Raw genomic sequence first — 14,948 nt, forward strand, 5'->3', positions numbered from 1 at the left:
AAGGATGATCTCAGTGTCTCCCCTGCCAGATAAGGATGGATAGATGGAGGGATAGATGGCTAGATGATATTTAGATGGATGGATGGATAGATGGATAGATGGATGGATGGATGGATGGATGGATGGATGGATAGATAGATAGATAGTTAGATAGATAGATAATCTTGAGGGTGTCAAGGTCGGACATCCTGATTAACGCTATTGCAAAGTTCAATTGGAGAAATTATTTTTTTTCTCCTAATAAGGAGCAAATGTATGATTCCTTTCCATTGATTTGGAGTAGAGAGACCTCAATGGGAAAACTTACTCTGTAGTCATAGGTCGATTCTGGATTTTCATCACAAGCAATGACTTCAGGTGCCATCCAATAAGGTGTCCCAATAAAAGTGTTTCTCCTGCCAATCGTCCGATCCAACTGAGCGCTGACCCCAAAATCAACTGCAAAGAATGGGAAAAAAAAAAAAAGGGGGGGGGATCACAAAGCAATAACTTTGACAACTGTGGCTTAAGAGAAGAAGGAGAAGCTCTTCAAAGAATGTTGGCCAATGGGCCAAGCCAAAATTAGTAGCTTTTGATTGAGAGGCTTAGGGGCTGCTAACCAGCGAGCCATTTGGGAATTTTCAGCAAAATCCTCTTCCAAACCTTCTCTCCCTTAAGGGGCTTTTCGCTCGTTCACTCTAAGAGTGGATCCCCTGGATTCAGCTTCACCAAACTGTGTTCGTAGGTTCGTAGGGACTGCCTGTACTCATAGCTTTGTTTTACAACAAGCTTGTGGCACTGAAGACGATCTTCATGCTGCTCGTCATGCAAGAGCCTGGAAGACTCGACACGGAAAGCAGAAGCCTCAGGTACGTACCCAATTTCACCTCGGCGTTTTCCGTTAGCAGCACGTTCTGCCCCTTAATATCTCGGTGGATGACATGGTGGGCGTGTAAGTGAGACAGGCCCTAGAAGAAAGATGACCCAGCTTTAATTTTCTGGCCCATTTCTGCCTCTTTTCAAACCGTAGAAACTATCAAATCCTACTGCAGCTGCCAGGGGTGGGATTGAAAAAGGTTAGCCACCGCTTCTCTGCCCTGTTGCTAGGTGGGCGTGGCCACGGTGGGCGTGGCCTACTCGGCCTCCTGCACCACAGCAAGGGGGCGCTTTCGCCCTCCCCAGGCTCTGGAGGCTTTTTTCGAAGCTCTGGGAGGGCAAAAATGGCCTCCCCCGGGCTCCAGGGGCCCTCTGGAGGCCGGAAATGGGCCCATTTCTGGGCTTCCGGGAGGCCCATTTTTTGCCCTCCCAGAGGCTCCCCCCAGGCTCTGCACTTACCTGGAGGGGAGTCCTGGGAGGGGAGGGGCCAGCCAGTTCTTGCAACTACCGATTCGGCAAACCAGATGTAAAATTAACATTCGGTTCGCCTGAACTGGTGTGAACCGGCTGCATCCCACCCCTGGCAGGTGTCCAGAATAATCAACCTTCCCCACCAGGTGCCTTCAAGAGACATCAAGGTGCTACTCCACTCACCAGATGGGGGGAAATTGTGGAACTGTACAACTTGCACCCAGCTAGTTAATGGAGAAGAAGGAGGCTCTGGTTCATCACCCCAAGCTTTGGAAAAGACACCAGGTGGACTTCTCTTCAAAAGATTAAAAAACGTCGACAATAGATGTTGTAGATTTGTGAGATTTGACCACAAAGGTTGTACGATACAAGGGTTTCTTTAGTGGCATTTCGAAGTTGTCTCGTAATTGCTAGGAGTCAGCCCTGCATTCCCCCAAAAAGGGACAAAGTGCCCTAGGCTAGATTTAGATGACCCAAGTTCCCACAGCCCTGAAGAAAGCGACTTATGGCCCTTGTTCACACTTACGACCATTGCAACATCTCCAGGGTCACGTGATCAAAATTCAGACACTTGGCAACAGACTCATATTTATGACAATTGCAGCGTCACCTGATCCCCTTTTACGACCTTCCGACAAGCAAGGTCCATGGGAGGAGCAAGATTCCCTGAACAACCGTGTTCCTAATGTACACCTGTGGGGATTCACTTAACAACCATAAGTGGTCATAAAATGGGGCAAAAGTAACCTCACGCCTGTCTCGCTCAGCAACAGAAATTTGGGGCTCGATTTGGGGCCGTAAGTTGAGGTTTCCTTGTCTGTGGGTCATATCCAAGCCAGCCAGACTCACTCGAAGGACCTCTCTGCAGATGTAAGCAATCCAGTCTTCCTTGAAGCAATTTCCCTTGGTTTTCTTCACCAAATCTGTGACGGATCCGGCCCCACAGTACTCCATGACCAGCTGGGGAATCGAGAAAGGAAAATTAAAAAGAAAAGGGTGGCTGCTGGTACAGAAAGTTTACACGCAGCTCTTCTTTCTCTCTCCTTTCTTTTTTCTAATCAATTTTTTACTTTGTTTTTTAACTTGAACATATCCTCTTCCATTAAAAAGCGTGTTGTCTGGGTACAAATGCATCGGATAATAATGCTGGTTATTAATATTGTAAGATTAGAGAATGGTCATCAGTGTAATGAATATGGTAAACTTTGACTGTAATTGAACACGCACATTTCCTTTCCGAGGGCTCCTTGGAGTTCTCTGGACTTGGTGGGTTGGCAGGAAAAAGCAAAAAACCCACCGCCACGATCAGAGAGCACTAAGGACCCCACAGCCTCCCTCCTCCTCCACTCCGCAAACCCCCACTCCCTTCTAACACTGATGTCGTTACCTAGTTGAGTAATGAAACGTCTGCAAGACAACCGCCAAGCTCAGAGAGCACCGAGAAGCCTTCGTTTTTCAACCCTGAGCTACAAATAGCCTCCTTTATTGGCACTTTCTTTCTTTCTTTCTTTCCAGAGGCCCCTTTTGCCATGTGTACAAATCAACTATATCAGAGAAAGAGAGGAGAGAGGGGAGGGGAGGGGAGAAAGAGACAGAGGGAGAGGGAGAGAAAGAAAGGAAAAAGAAAGAGAGAGGGAGAGAGAGGAAAAAGAGAGACAGAGAGAGAGAAAAGAAAGAGAAAGTGGGAGGGAGAGAGAATGAGAAAGAGAGAGAGGAGAAAGAGGAGAGAGGGGGGCAGGAGAGATTGAGAGGGTGGGAGAGAGGGAGAAGGAGAAAGAGAGGGAAAGAGGGAGGGAGGAGAGACAGAAGGAGAAAGAGAGAGAAGGAGAAAGAGAGGGAGGGAGGGAGAGAAGGAGAAAGAAAAAGTGAGAGAGAAGGAGAGAGAGAGAAAAAAAAAAGAGAAAGAAAGAAAGAGAAAAGAACTGGAACTGGATCATGAATTTCAGTGCCTTCACCATACAGTTGAAATATTAGCCTTAAAGGCCCAGTGTGCCCCCATAGAGTATTACTTGCCCTATGTAAGCCCTTCTACAATAACGACGGCAGAGACGCAATTGACACAACTGCTTCCGTTAGATTCCTCTGCTCTAATCACAGTCCCTAATTACACGGACAACTGTGCAAAGCGACCATTGCGGTGGCTATCCATCAGCTTCCAGATGGTCACTCGCGGTGGCTCATCTCCCAGCGCAACCACAAAATTGTTGAGATTAGCGAAGACCCGAAGGCTACAGGGAATGCATTTGGGCCTAACGTCTAAGTCCACGGATGACAGAAGATCCAGACAAAACAGTCCGTGGAGGCTACTTTGCTCGCCCAGATTTTTCTCAACCCCCTCCGGTATCTCCCTGACCAGCCCTAAACTTCCTCCTCCTCCTATTTTAGCAGGTTTCTGGCCTCTTTAAGAGATAATGCAGAGCAAAGATTCACACATCTTGGTGTCTTCTTCTAAAAAAGAAAGGAGAAAGCACAGAGGCAAGGTCTCTTGTCATTTTTATTTTTATTTTTTTAAAAAGACAGATGTGCCATGAAGTTAGGAACCAGCTACAAGGCCTTCCACCTGAGCCTAGAGGTCTACTTCTGGTGGGTCAAAGATTAAATCCTACCTCCCAGAAACTACACAGAATTCAACTGGATTTTGTTAAAAGGCATGCTACAACTAAAAAGAAGACGGTCAGGGTTCCAAATAGCATCCAAAATTAAATCAGAGTCCGAGGCAAAGTATTGCTCAGTTCCAATTTATCAAGAGAGCCATGTTGGCACATCTGGGAAAACTCGAATCTGAAAGCTTCCCAGTTTTCCCCACCCGGTTGAAAGTTCAAGATCTTGCCCCCCCCCCCCCAAGTCCATCAATGCTCCGATCTCCCACTGCCATGCTGGCAGCTTCCACCCATCCAATTCCGGTCAGGTGCAGAGATGCAGAGACAAAGGATGACCTTGGCTTTCTACAAAGGATTTTGTTATGGCTACATAGCATCTAACTCTGTACAATCCCCCCTCCCATTTTCCCACCATAGAAAATGCATAGTAGGATAATAGAAAGTGTGGCAGGCCAAAGATCCAGAAGAAAGGATGGCTGCAGGCCTGAGACACCGCATCAGTATGAAACCTCTGTCTGATTCCCACAAACAACTCTTTATAGTTCTGGTCAAGGAAGAGATGGGAAGCCGGACCCAGATGGTACCCTAAATACATCTATATCAAGGATCCTTAGAGTACCCCATGTGTGGCCTCTGGTGTCACTATGGGTGTGGAGGAAATATGCAAATGGAACTAAATTGTGGAGAGAAACACAAAACGTACCAAGACAATAGAAAACCGGGCAACATTTTGAAGTTTGCTAATCCATAGAAGAGAATATTTGTAGGTCGGGGTTGGACTGTGGGGTCCTTGGTGCTCTCTGAACTTGGTTGCTTTCTTGCAGATGTTGCATTATCAGACTAGATAATGTCATCAGCACTGAAGATGTTACTTAGTTGGGTAATGCAACGTCTGCAAGAAAACAACCAAGCTCAGAGAGCATCAAAGGCCCCACAATCCTCCTCTTCCTCCTCCCAAACCCACTCACTCCCTTCTAGCACTGAAGATGTTACCTAGTATGGTAATGAAATGTCTGCAAGAAAACAACCAGCTCAGACAGCACCAAAGATCCCACCATTCGCTCATCTTTCTCCTGAACACACCTGAGAACTTCTCTTACTTCACTGAAACCCGGGAAGAATACAATTTTGTCAGCTGAGGAACCCCTCCAAGAACCAATTAGTTCCTCCCTGGGAACTGAGAGTTATCTAAATTTCCATTGTACGTGTATAAGTGCAGAAAAAAAGAGAGGAAGAGACTTACCCATAACTGGTCATCCTGACCTGCTGGACTTTTCTTGACAAAAGCACCATAGTAGGTGGCAATGTTCCGATGGTGAGAATACTTCTTCAGCATATTAATTTCCAGTTTGATTTCTTCCTCCTCATCCTAAATTGAACAAAAAGGCGGGATATGAAAATAGAGGTGACACTAACCCTGTCTTATATTTTTTTTTGCCACCAAAAAAGGCACCAGGTCTTATTTTTGGTGGGGGGTGTCATCCACTGACTCACCTCCCTTGTGCTCATCACCCCCAGCCTCCTTTTCATTCTCAGAGGCCTTCAGGGACTTCTTCAGCTTCGGATAGTTGCAGCCAGGCCTCGCCCACCTCGGCCCATTTCTTCTGCAGCTGGCAAGGCTTTCCTGAAGGCCTCTGTAGCCGCTAACAGAGCTCTGGAGAGCCCTTCAGGAAAGCCTTGCCGGCTGCAGAAGAAATGGGCCGAGGTGGGCGAGGCCTGGCTGCAACTATCGGAAAGTAAATAGTAGGGCAGTTCCACAAATACCCCAAGCTTAATTTTTACCTGTCTACCCTGGAGTGGGAGGGCTCTTAATTATGGCTTATTATATTGGGCACATGTGTAAAAATCAAGCTAGGCCCTCCTTTCAGGGAAACACGGTACCTTAGGAGCTTCTCCAGAATTCTCTTGACTTGAGATCAAGGAAGAAGTCTAGGCCACTTTCTGCTTGTCTTTGCATGCTGTTATTCTGGTGCTACCAAAACCCTGGACAGATATTAGTCTGATTTATTAAGCAACATAAAGGTCTCTGATACACCAAGGACACATTGGCGGCTTGATGGACATAACACTGTTGAGATCCAATGGTTGGTGTCTACGTGTTCTGACCTGGGCTTCCCCAAAAAGCACGAAGCAGATTCCTGGTCCCGACAAAATCCCTTTTATTAAACGAATGGGAATTCCTCTCATTTGCATTCAGCAAAGGCCTGGCAAACAGTCTTCAAAGGTGAAGTTATGACCACAGACCTTATCTAGCTTGGAAAGCTGCTATGTAAATATTGTCCAAATGAGGTGCTGTGCAAGGAAAGGCTGGGCACAGAGTCTCTGAGATTCACGGACAGATCTTCTGGCACCATCTCTACCTCTGTCCGAGCCTTCCCAGACTCCAGGACCGGCCCATGTTCCTCCCCAACCTCCTCACTGTCTGACTCTGCTGCCTGCTCCAATAGCCACTGGCGGGCCACAACACTACATTTGCAAACTATTCTGAAATTCACACATGAATATGCAAAGGATATGCTGCCCTACCAAATGTTGTGTTAGCCTTCTTTTTTCTTTTCAACCAGCGTTCTCTGCTCCCATCACCATCCTTTTCCCCTTGGATCCAAGGAAAGCCACCAAGTTTCCACTTTGCCAAGAAGCGCCCTGCCCGCTTTGCTCCATCGGACCTCAGAAAGCCAAGTTGGCAGGGCCCAAATCTCCTCGCCCGTGCAGCTGTTGCAATGGGGAAGTTCTCTCCACCCCTCCCCGAAACGCACTACCGACAGATTTCTGCCTGGCAGATGGGCTGATTATTCCGTGGTGACCAGCATCACACATCTTGCTGCCTGAGCAGCTCTGGATGGAGCAGCTCAGCAGCTCAAAGATGAAGATGGAAAGCGACCCAGAGCAGCAGCTGAGGAGGAAATGGTGCCAGCCGCCTTGGAAGAACACAGCAAAGGCAATTTTAGGGCTCGTTGCTTGCAAAGGCAAAATTGTGAAGCTGCTGAATTTAGATCCCCCCCTTACGAAGCAGGACAGCGGTCGTTAAAATCTATGCCCTTTCTTAAAAATAAAATCGAGGAACGGAGACCGCAAAAACAGAAATAGAACGGACAACTTCGCCTTGTCTCAGCATTGCAACATTGCCCTAGATTCCAAAGAGCAAAGAGGCTGGTTGGTGAGAGACCAGGATGTTAAGAAAGCATCAAGCCAGAGTAAAGATAAAAGGTAAAATTCCCCATTTGTTCGAGTCGCTCCTGATTCTAGGGGGAACGGTGCTCTTCTCCCTTTCAAAGCCGAAGGGCCAGTGCTGTCCAAAGACGTCTCCGTGGTCATGTGGCCAGAATGACTCAACGCTGAAGGCGCACAGAACACTGTTACCTTCCCACCAAAGATGGTTCTTATTTTTCTATTTTCTACTTGAGTATAAGACACACCAAGGTTTTGAAGAGGCAAATTTCAAAAAAAAGTAGGTAGGTAGATAGAGGGATAGAGAGGGAGAGAGAGAGAGAAAAAAATACAGTAGGTAGGTAGGGAGAGAGAGAGTAGGTAGGTAGGTAGATGTTTCCAGGTGTATTTATCCATGTGCTGGAGAAGGAAATCGCTGACAATCTGCAACACCTAAGACTTTGTTTCTGCTGGCACAGCACGTGATCAATCTAATTCTCATCAATCAGCTAAACAGCTTTCCAAAAGGGGGGGGGGAGTTTTTGCACTCTGCAAACCTCCCAAAAATGGCCCATTTTTCACGAAAACAGGCCTGTTTCTTTTTTAAAAAAAGAGGCATGAATAGCCTTGGAGGGGTTTGCAGAGTGCTCCTGGGGGATCCCCCCCCCAAACAAGTAAAAAACCAGCCTGTTTTTTCATGAAAATGGGCCTGTTTTTTGTCAAAAGATTTGCATGCATAGCCTTATGGAGGCTTATAGAGTGCTGCTGGGGGCTGGGGGGGGGGCAAAAGAATCCAATTTTTTGCTCATTTCTGCCCTCCCCAGCCCCCAGGAGCTCCCTGGAAGCCTCCATAAGGCTAGGCACGACCATTTTGGTGAAGGGGGCGGGGCTTCAGGGGGCAAAAAAATGCTGTATTCCGTGTATAAGAGGCACCCAGATTTTCAGCCTCTTCTTTGAGGAAAAAAGGTGCATCTTATACTCCAAAAAATACCGTAACATCCGGTTTGCCTGAACCAGTGGGAAGCGGCTGAATCCAAACCCTGGTCCCGGGGTCACGATTCCCCTTTTGTGACCTTCTGACCCGCAAAGCCAGATTCATGGAACCTCCGCGATATTTACTTAACCCCTGCAGCAGTTCAATTAACAATTGGGCCACAAAGAGTCGTAAAACGGGCAACATTAAATGAACCCATGTTTTGCTTAGCGCCCCAAATTTGAGGCTCCCTTGCAGTCGTAAGTCGAGGACTGCCTGTACAACTCTCCCTTTGACTCTCTGGATTCCAGTCCTTGTGTGAGTCTCAAACGCAACCGTTCCTTGCCTCCAAGGGAGTGTTTTGAGAAACACATTCGTTGTTTTTTTCCCGGCGGAAGCGATTCATGTCTCTACTCACCTCGGTCACATTCATGACCTTGATAGCCGCCAGCTGCCCCGTTTTCACATGGCGACCCTGGAAAAAAGAGAAAGAAGGAACAATAAAGGCAAGAAAAGCTGCCTCGTGATAGTCCAGTCAATGCCCTGCTGTACAAGCCAATGCTTGTCAAATCCATCATTTTGAAACGGGTGTTTGAAAGCCACTTCCAGACCAACTCAAACAATTTGCACAGCACCTAATGGGAAACCGATATTCCACCGTTAGGGAGATTTAACATTGGAAGCCACCCAGAGTTCCCCACGTTGGTCAGCTGGGCGGCAAAGAAATGTAATAAATAAAGTAAAAAAATAAAAACTAACATCCGCAGCACAGGGACAGCAGGGAAATCTGTAGGAAAGTAGGAGTTTCTTCTGTGCAAACCATTGGATTTCCAGTCACTGAACTGTTTTATGAATCTAATCGATGTTCTGACTTAGGCTTCCCCAAAAAGCACAAGACAGAGTCCTGGTCCTAACAAAACCCCTTTTAGTAAACAAATGTGAATTTGTTTCCTGACTATGCAGGGGTTGGACTAGAAGACCTCCAAAGTCCCTATTCTATTCTATTATAGCTATAACTATTCTATTCTATTCTAGTCTAGTCTTCTACTCTACTCTGCTCTATACTCTAGTCTAAAATGATTTGGGGTCTACATAGATCTATCTCAAAATCTCTCACTTACATGCACAGATCAATGTTGTAAAATTGTTGTAAAACAATGTTGTAAAAGAAGAGATTGCACAACCGTTTGTCTGAAATGGTATAGGTATAGGGTTTCCTGGATAAGCAGGGGGTTGGACTAGAAGACCTCCAAAGTCCCAACTATTCTATTCTATTCTATTCTAGTCTATTCTATTCTAGTCTAGTCTAGATTTCTACTCTACTCTACTCTACTCTACTCTACTCTACTCTATATTCTAAAATTATTTGGGATCTACACAGATCTGCCTCAAAATCTCTCACTCCCATGCAAAGATCAATGTTGTAAAATACTCGCTGTAGCTCAACCTTAGATTTGCCCTCAGTTTATACCCAGCTGAAGTCACGGTTGGAGTTCCTGTAACGGAAACCATTGTTTCCAACAGTTTCCAGGCATTGAAAGTTTCACAGGGCAGCGTGAAGCCCTCCTAGACAAGCTGGCACCCTAATTTAAATCCCAAACATTGCCAGCATCAAAATATTCTTCTAACTTCCCTGGTCGATTAAATCAAGAATGTTTAGATCGCTGGGAAATCTTTGCCCAAGTTAATTTATTGAAAGTCCTGGTCAGCTGCTCGTCGCAATAAAACTAGAATGAAAAAGCATGGGAATTAAGCTTTTTCCACTGGCTACTAATGAAGTTACATTAACACTGATAGGAATAATTCTTGGGAAATTACTTTAATGCAGTGCAGAGGTCTATGGCTAATTCTGGTTAATTAATAATACCCAGAGGAGGGTGGGAGGGAAATGCAATAGTTTAATATATACACAGACGTTTTTTAAAAAGCGGATTACATTTCAATAAGTGGTTTGAATTTTGTAAGGTTTACAAAATTTTACATCGCATGTTGCCAACAGCTAATCAGGGAAGATTGATCGTTTTCTCAATTTTAATGAGTTTTTCTGCCGTAAGGAATGGAAAAATGGGCCCGAGGGGGTTTAATTTCTAACAAAGACCTGTCCCTTTGGGTTTCATCATTCTGGAGAAAACTTTTCCAGGAATAAAACTTCAAAAATGAGCTTTCTGCTTAGAAAGGGGGAAAGGTTTTGTCTCCTACGGCAGGGATCCCAACTGAATTTTCTACGTGTGCCCCCAAGGTCAGACATTACATCAAAGGTGCGTTAAATCCCCTGCACTCTCCTGCTTCTACTTTGTCTTCTGAGGTAAATTTATAGAGAGAAATCAACCCAGGGGAGATTTTAAGCCTCTTATTCCCATAAGAGGCCCACCAATAGCTAAATGACTGATATACTAGCAGCTGGAGAGAAAGGAACATAATTCCCTAAGGGCCTATGAGGAACATCTGGTTGAAGTCATCTAGAAGCAAGATATTAAACAAGGGCTTTTTAAAGGAAGGTTCAGAGCTGGGCTGTCTTCCCTGAAGCCACATTGAGAAGTTGGAAATGTCCTGCATATCAATAGAAGAAAGTTGAACCGAGGGGTTGAACTGTGGGGGGTCCTTGGTGCTCTCTGAGCTTGGTGCTTTTCTTGTAGATGTTTCATGACCCAACTAGGTAACATCATCAGTGCTAGCAGGACGTGGCATAGGGTCCCCTGCTTGAGCAAGGAGTTGGATCAGAAGCATCCTTTGCTCTAATCCGCCAGGGTTTGGACTACCTGAATTCTTTCACACAAAATATCACCTCTTACAGATATTCAGAGATTTAGTCAGCCGTGGCGGCACAGTGGTTAGAATGCAGCATTGCAGGCTGACTCTGCTCACTGCCAGCAGTTCAATCCTCACCAACTCAAGGTTGACTCAGCCTTCCGTCCTTCCAAAGTGGGTCAAATGAGGAGCCAGATTGTTGGGGGCAAGAGGCTGACTCTGTAAACCCTTAGAGAGGGCTGGAAAGCTCTGTGAAGCGGTGCATAAGTCCAAGGGCTATTGCTATATGCTTATTTTACAGGCTCCCTGCACACCATCCACGGAACTCTTAGCGCTGAATTACAGATCTGAAATTCCTAAAGAGGGACAGGAACAGATCAAAAGCCATGGTGGCGCAGTGGTTGGAGTGCAGTACTGCAGGCTACTTCTGCTACCTGCCGGCTGCCTGCAATTTGGCAGATCGAATCTCACCAGGCTCAAGGTTGACTCATCCTTCCGAGGTGAGTAAAATGAGGACCAAGATTGTTGGGGGCAAGAGGCTGACTCTGTAAACTGCTTAGAGAGGACTGGAAAGCAATGTGAAGCGGTATATAAGTCTAAGTGCTCTTGCTAAAAGAAACTGAAAAGATCGGGATCAAAATAATTCAGCGGCTAACGTTCACTGCGATTTCTTTGCTTAATCCCCAAGCTTAAATTTAGCAAGTGCATGCACAGCCACACGGAAGTTGCTAAAGACTGTCTTCAAGCCACAACTTGCCTACTTCTTAACAGCAGAAATGGGTCAGCTCTTTCCAACATACATGCAGCCGGGATGTAAACCTCCCAAACGCTTCGGTGTCAAGAGCCTGCAACAATTTGTCATTTTATAGGTCGGTTCAAATCCATTTAGGTGAGACAGGCATTAGCACCAACATGAAACATCTGATGAAGCTCAGACAGACATGGAAGAAGTGAGTAACGCTGCAAATAAATCAAAGCAGAGGAAGAGTCTAATTTTTAAGGATGCCGCATTTGTTGTAGGAGAATACAGGAAGAAGTTATTTCCCCTATGCCTTCGGTTTTCCTGCAGCTCTATATCTGAAGCTCAGTCAGTAAAGGAAGTCTCCTTTTTTTAAAACACACACACACACATCAAAGAATCTGTAAGCAGTTGGCAAGGCTTATCTGGAGGAAACAGTCAACAGATTGGAAGCTCAGCACCATAATAGAATATTATTATTATTGTTGTTGTTGTTGTTGTTATTATTATTATTATACAATTGTATCACAGTGGCCAGTTGCTTCGCCAGATTTGGCATTGATTACTAGTTGGGCCCCACGCAGGGGCCTAGGACGTCATAACGTATTTTCGTAATATACGTGCAGATCCAAGCAGTGCAGCTTTTTGCATTTGACTGCTGGTGATTTTGTCAAGTTTTAACTGTTTTAAATGCAATTCCAGTGCTTTTGGAATAGCACCCAGTGTGCCGATTACCACTGGAATTATCACTGCTGGTTTGTGCCATAATCGTTGAATTTCAATTTTTAAGTCCTGGCATTTTGCAACTTTTTCATGTTCCTTCTCCTCGACCCTGCTATCACCTGGTATTGCAATGTCTATGATTGTAACCTTATTTTTCTCAATCAGTGTGATGTCTGGTGTGTTATGTGCCAGTATTTTGTCCGTTTGTATACGAAAATCCCATAGGATGATGATGATGATAATGATGATGATGATGATGATTATTATTATTATTGCATCAACAGAATTGTATCACAGAGGCCAGTTGTTTCGCCGGATTTGGCATTGATTACTAGTCGGGCCCCACCCAGGGGCCTAGGACGTCGTAACGTATTTTCGTAATATGTGTGCGGATCCAAGCAGTGCGGCCTTTTGCATTTGACTGATGGTGATTTTGTCAATTTTTAATTGTTTTAAATGTAATTCCAGTGCTTTTGGAATAGCACCCAGTGTGCCGATTACCACTGGAATTACCACTGCTGGTTTGTGCCATAATCGTTGGATCTCGATTTTTAAGTCCTGGTATTTCGCGATTTTTTCATATTCCTTCTCGGCGACCCTGCTATCACCTGGTATTGCGATGTCTATGATTATAACCTTATTTTTCTCAACCAGTGTGATGTCTGGTGTATTATGCACCAGTATTTTATCCGTTTGTATGTGAAAATCCCAAATTAATTATGAAAATTTAATTTGAAAATTATTATTATTATTATTATTATTATTATTATTATTATTATTATTATTATTATTATTATTATTATTATTATTATTATTATTCCAGCCTGTGTTGGTTAACCGCCTTTTTCTCTTTCAGCACTTCCTGATAAGTGGTTCTTTAATTTATCACATTGCTACTTCTCCATTTCAAGCTTTGAGGTGTTGGGTAGACTGTTTCCACCAGTCCTAATTTAACAAACCCAGAAATGATTAGGGGGCTGGAGGCTAAAACATACGAAGCCCGGTTACAGGAACTATTTTCTAAAGCACCAAAAGTTGAGACAAGAGACAACTCTCCAAGGAGAGAAGCAACCTAGAACTGAGGAGACATGTCCTGACGGTGAGAGCAATCAACCAATGGGACAACTTGACTTTAAAAGTTGTGGATGCTCCATTGCTGGAGGCTTTCAAAAAGAGACTGGATTGGTGGAGGAGGAGCTGATGTCGCGATGACACAACCTGCGATCTCAAAGTCCCGAGATCGCAGTCGATACTTTTGCCACTGGATGGTCCGTATGGACCTCTGCGGGATGCAGAGATGGTGATCGGGAAGAATACGTCTTGCTGATCTCAGGGACCCAGCAAAGTCCCTGATTGATCCAAGAGAAGTTCTAGCCGGTGACAAAAGCACAGCCACAAGCTGATGAAGTTGGAAGAGCTCCAGAACGGAAGGAAACAGAAAGAGAAAGCTGGTGAGGAAATTTTACTGTTTTAAAAGAGACTGCCCCCAAAAACCTTAAAGCTAAATTAAATTTGAGAACAGAAGAAATAAGCGGCGAAATTAAGCTACATTGGATTGCATTGGACAGTGTATTATCTTTCTTTTTAAATGCTATTTTATGGATGGAATTTGCGCAAAGCTTTTTAAAGTGAACGGATTAGTTTTTCTTCTACTACTACTTTTTTTTATTTTTGTAATCTATGGATTGAGTTTTGTCCTTTTTTCTATTTTGTCACATTAAGAATTTTACTTCTTTTAAACCTCAAATACAAAAAAGATACAAAAGGAGTACAAAGAGGCTTACATTAGGGGGAAAGGAAGCAATACTGCCACTTGGAGGCTGGAGGTTTGAGCCTTGGAAACATTGTACTTTCACTTCTCTCTTTGATCATTTCGATTTTGCACTTTAAGACCTTGCAACTTGTTTACAGAAAGTGATAAGAAGAGCACGGAGTGTTTATGCAGGTGTTCTTTTGAACCTTATTGCCAGCTGGAGTCTTATTGTGAGAGATTATAAATGAATTTGTGGTTAATCTAATAAAAAGCTTTGAAAGCCAGGGTGGCAGTGTTTACCAGTTGAAAGAATGGCACAACATCAACATCAAAAAGAAACTTTAATATTGCAAGAGATAATGTTTGAAATTCAAAAATTATTAGTAGTATCAGAGAGAATTGAGGAGAAACTGGAAAACATAGAGCATATAACAGCAAAATATGATGGAGAATTTCATTTGGAAAAAGTGGAGGCTAGAGTCCTAAAAATTGAAGAGGAAAATGAGCACAAAGACAAGAAATTTGTTGACATTTACAGTGAATGGAGTGTGGTTTGAAATGGAGAGAGTGGAATATGGAAAGGGGAGCTAGATGGCCAGGAACTCTACCCCAGATGGCAAGGTATAGAGGAAGAAGAAAGAGAAGAATTGATGGATTTAAGGAAATCTGTTGATGACCAAAGATATGCTGATTAAAGAAAAAGAGACTGGATTTATTTGAAATGGTGTAGGGTCTCCATCTTGAGCAGGGGGTTGGATTAGATGACCTCCCAGGTTCCTTCCAACTCTATTATTATTATTATTATTCTATTCTATGTGTCTATGGAGATTCTCCATCATCCAGGTCATGGTTGTCCCAAGGGTGCTTTTTTCAAGAGGCAACTGGACTTTCTGGTTTTTCTTGGAAGACATTTCACTTCTTATCCAAGAAGCTTCTTCA

General features: G+C 44.3%; 1 protein-coding gene across 6 annotated transcripts in view; it reads right to left on the reverse strand.

Moving 5' to 3' along the window:
• The window catches only part of NRK (Nik related kinase), a 93,274-nt gene that overhangs the window by 62,199 nt on the left and 16,127 nt on the right, over positions 1-14,948 (reverse strand). For 5 of the 6 annotated variants that reach the window (XM_081963762.1, XM_081963763.1, XM_081963761.1 and 2 more), the window contains exons 3-7: positions 8,465-8,521; positions 5,170-5,295; positions 2,176-2,286; positions 857-947; positions 308-438 (exon numbers count right to left, since the gene is read on the reverse strand). In XM_081963762.1, coding sequence (XP_081819888.1) covers positions 308-438; positions 857-947; positions 2,176-2,286; positions 5,170-5,295; positions 8,465-8,521 — 516 coding nt within the window. The other variant, XM_081963766.1, reaches the window with a different exon arrangement.

Source organism: Natrix helvetica (genome assembly GCF_964273705.1).
Source record: "Natrix helvetica genome assembly, chromosome: 11".
NCBI lineage: Eukaryota > Metazoa > Chordata > Lepidosauria > Squamata > Natricidae > Natrix > Natrix helvetica.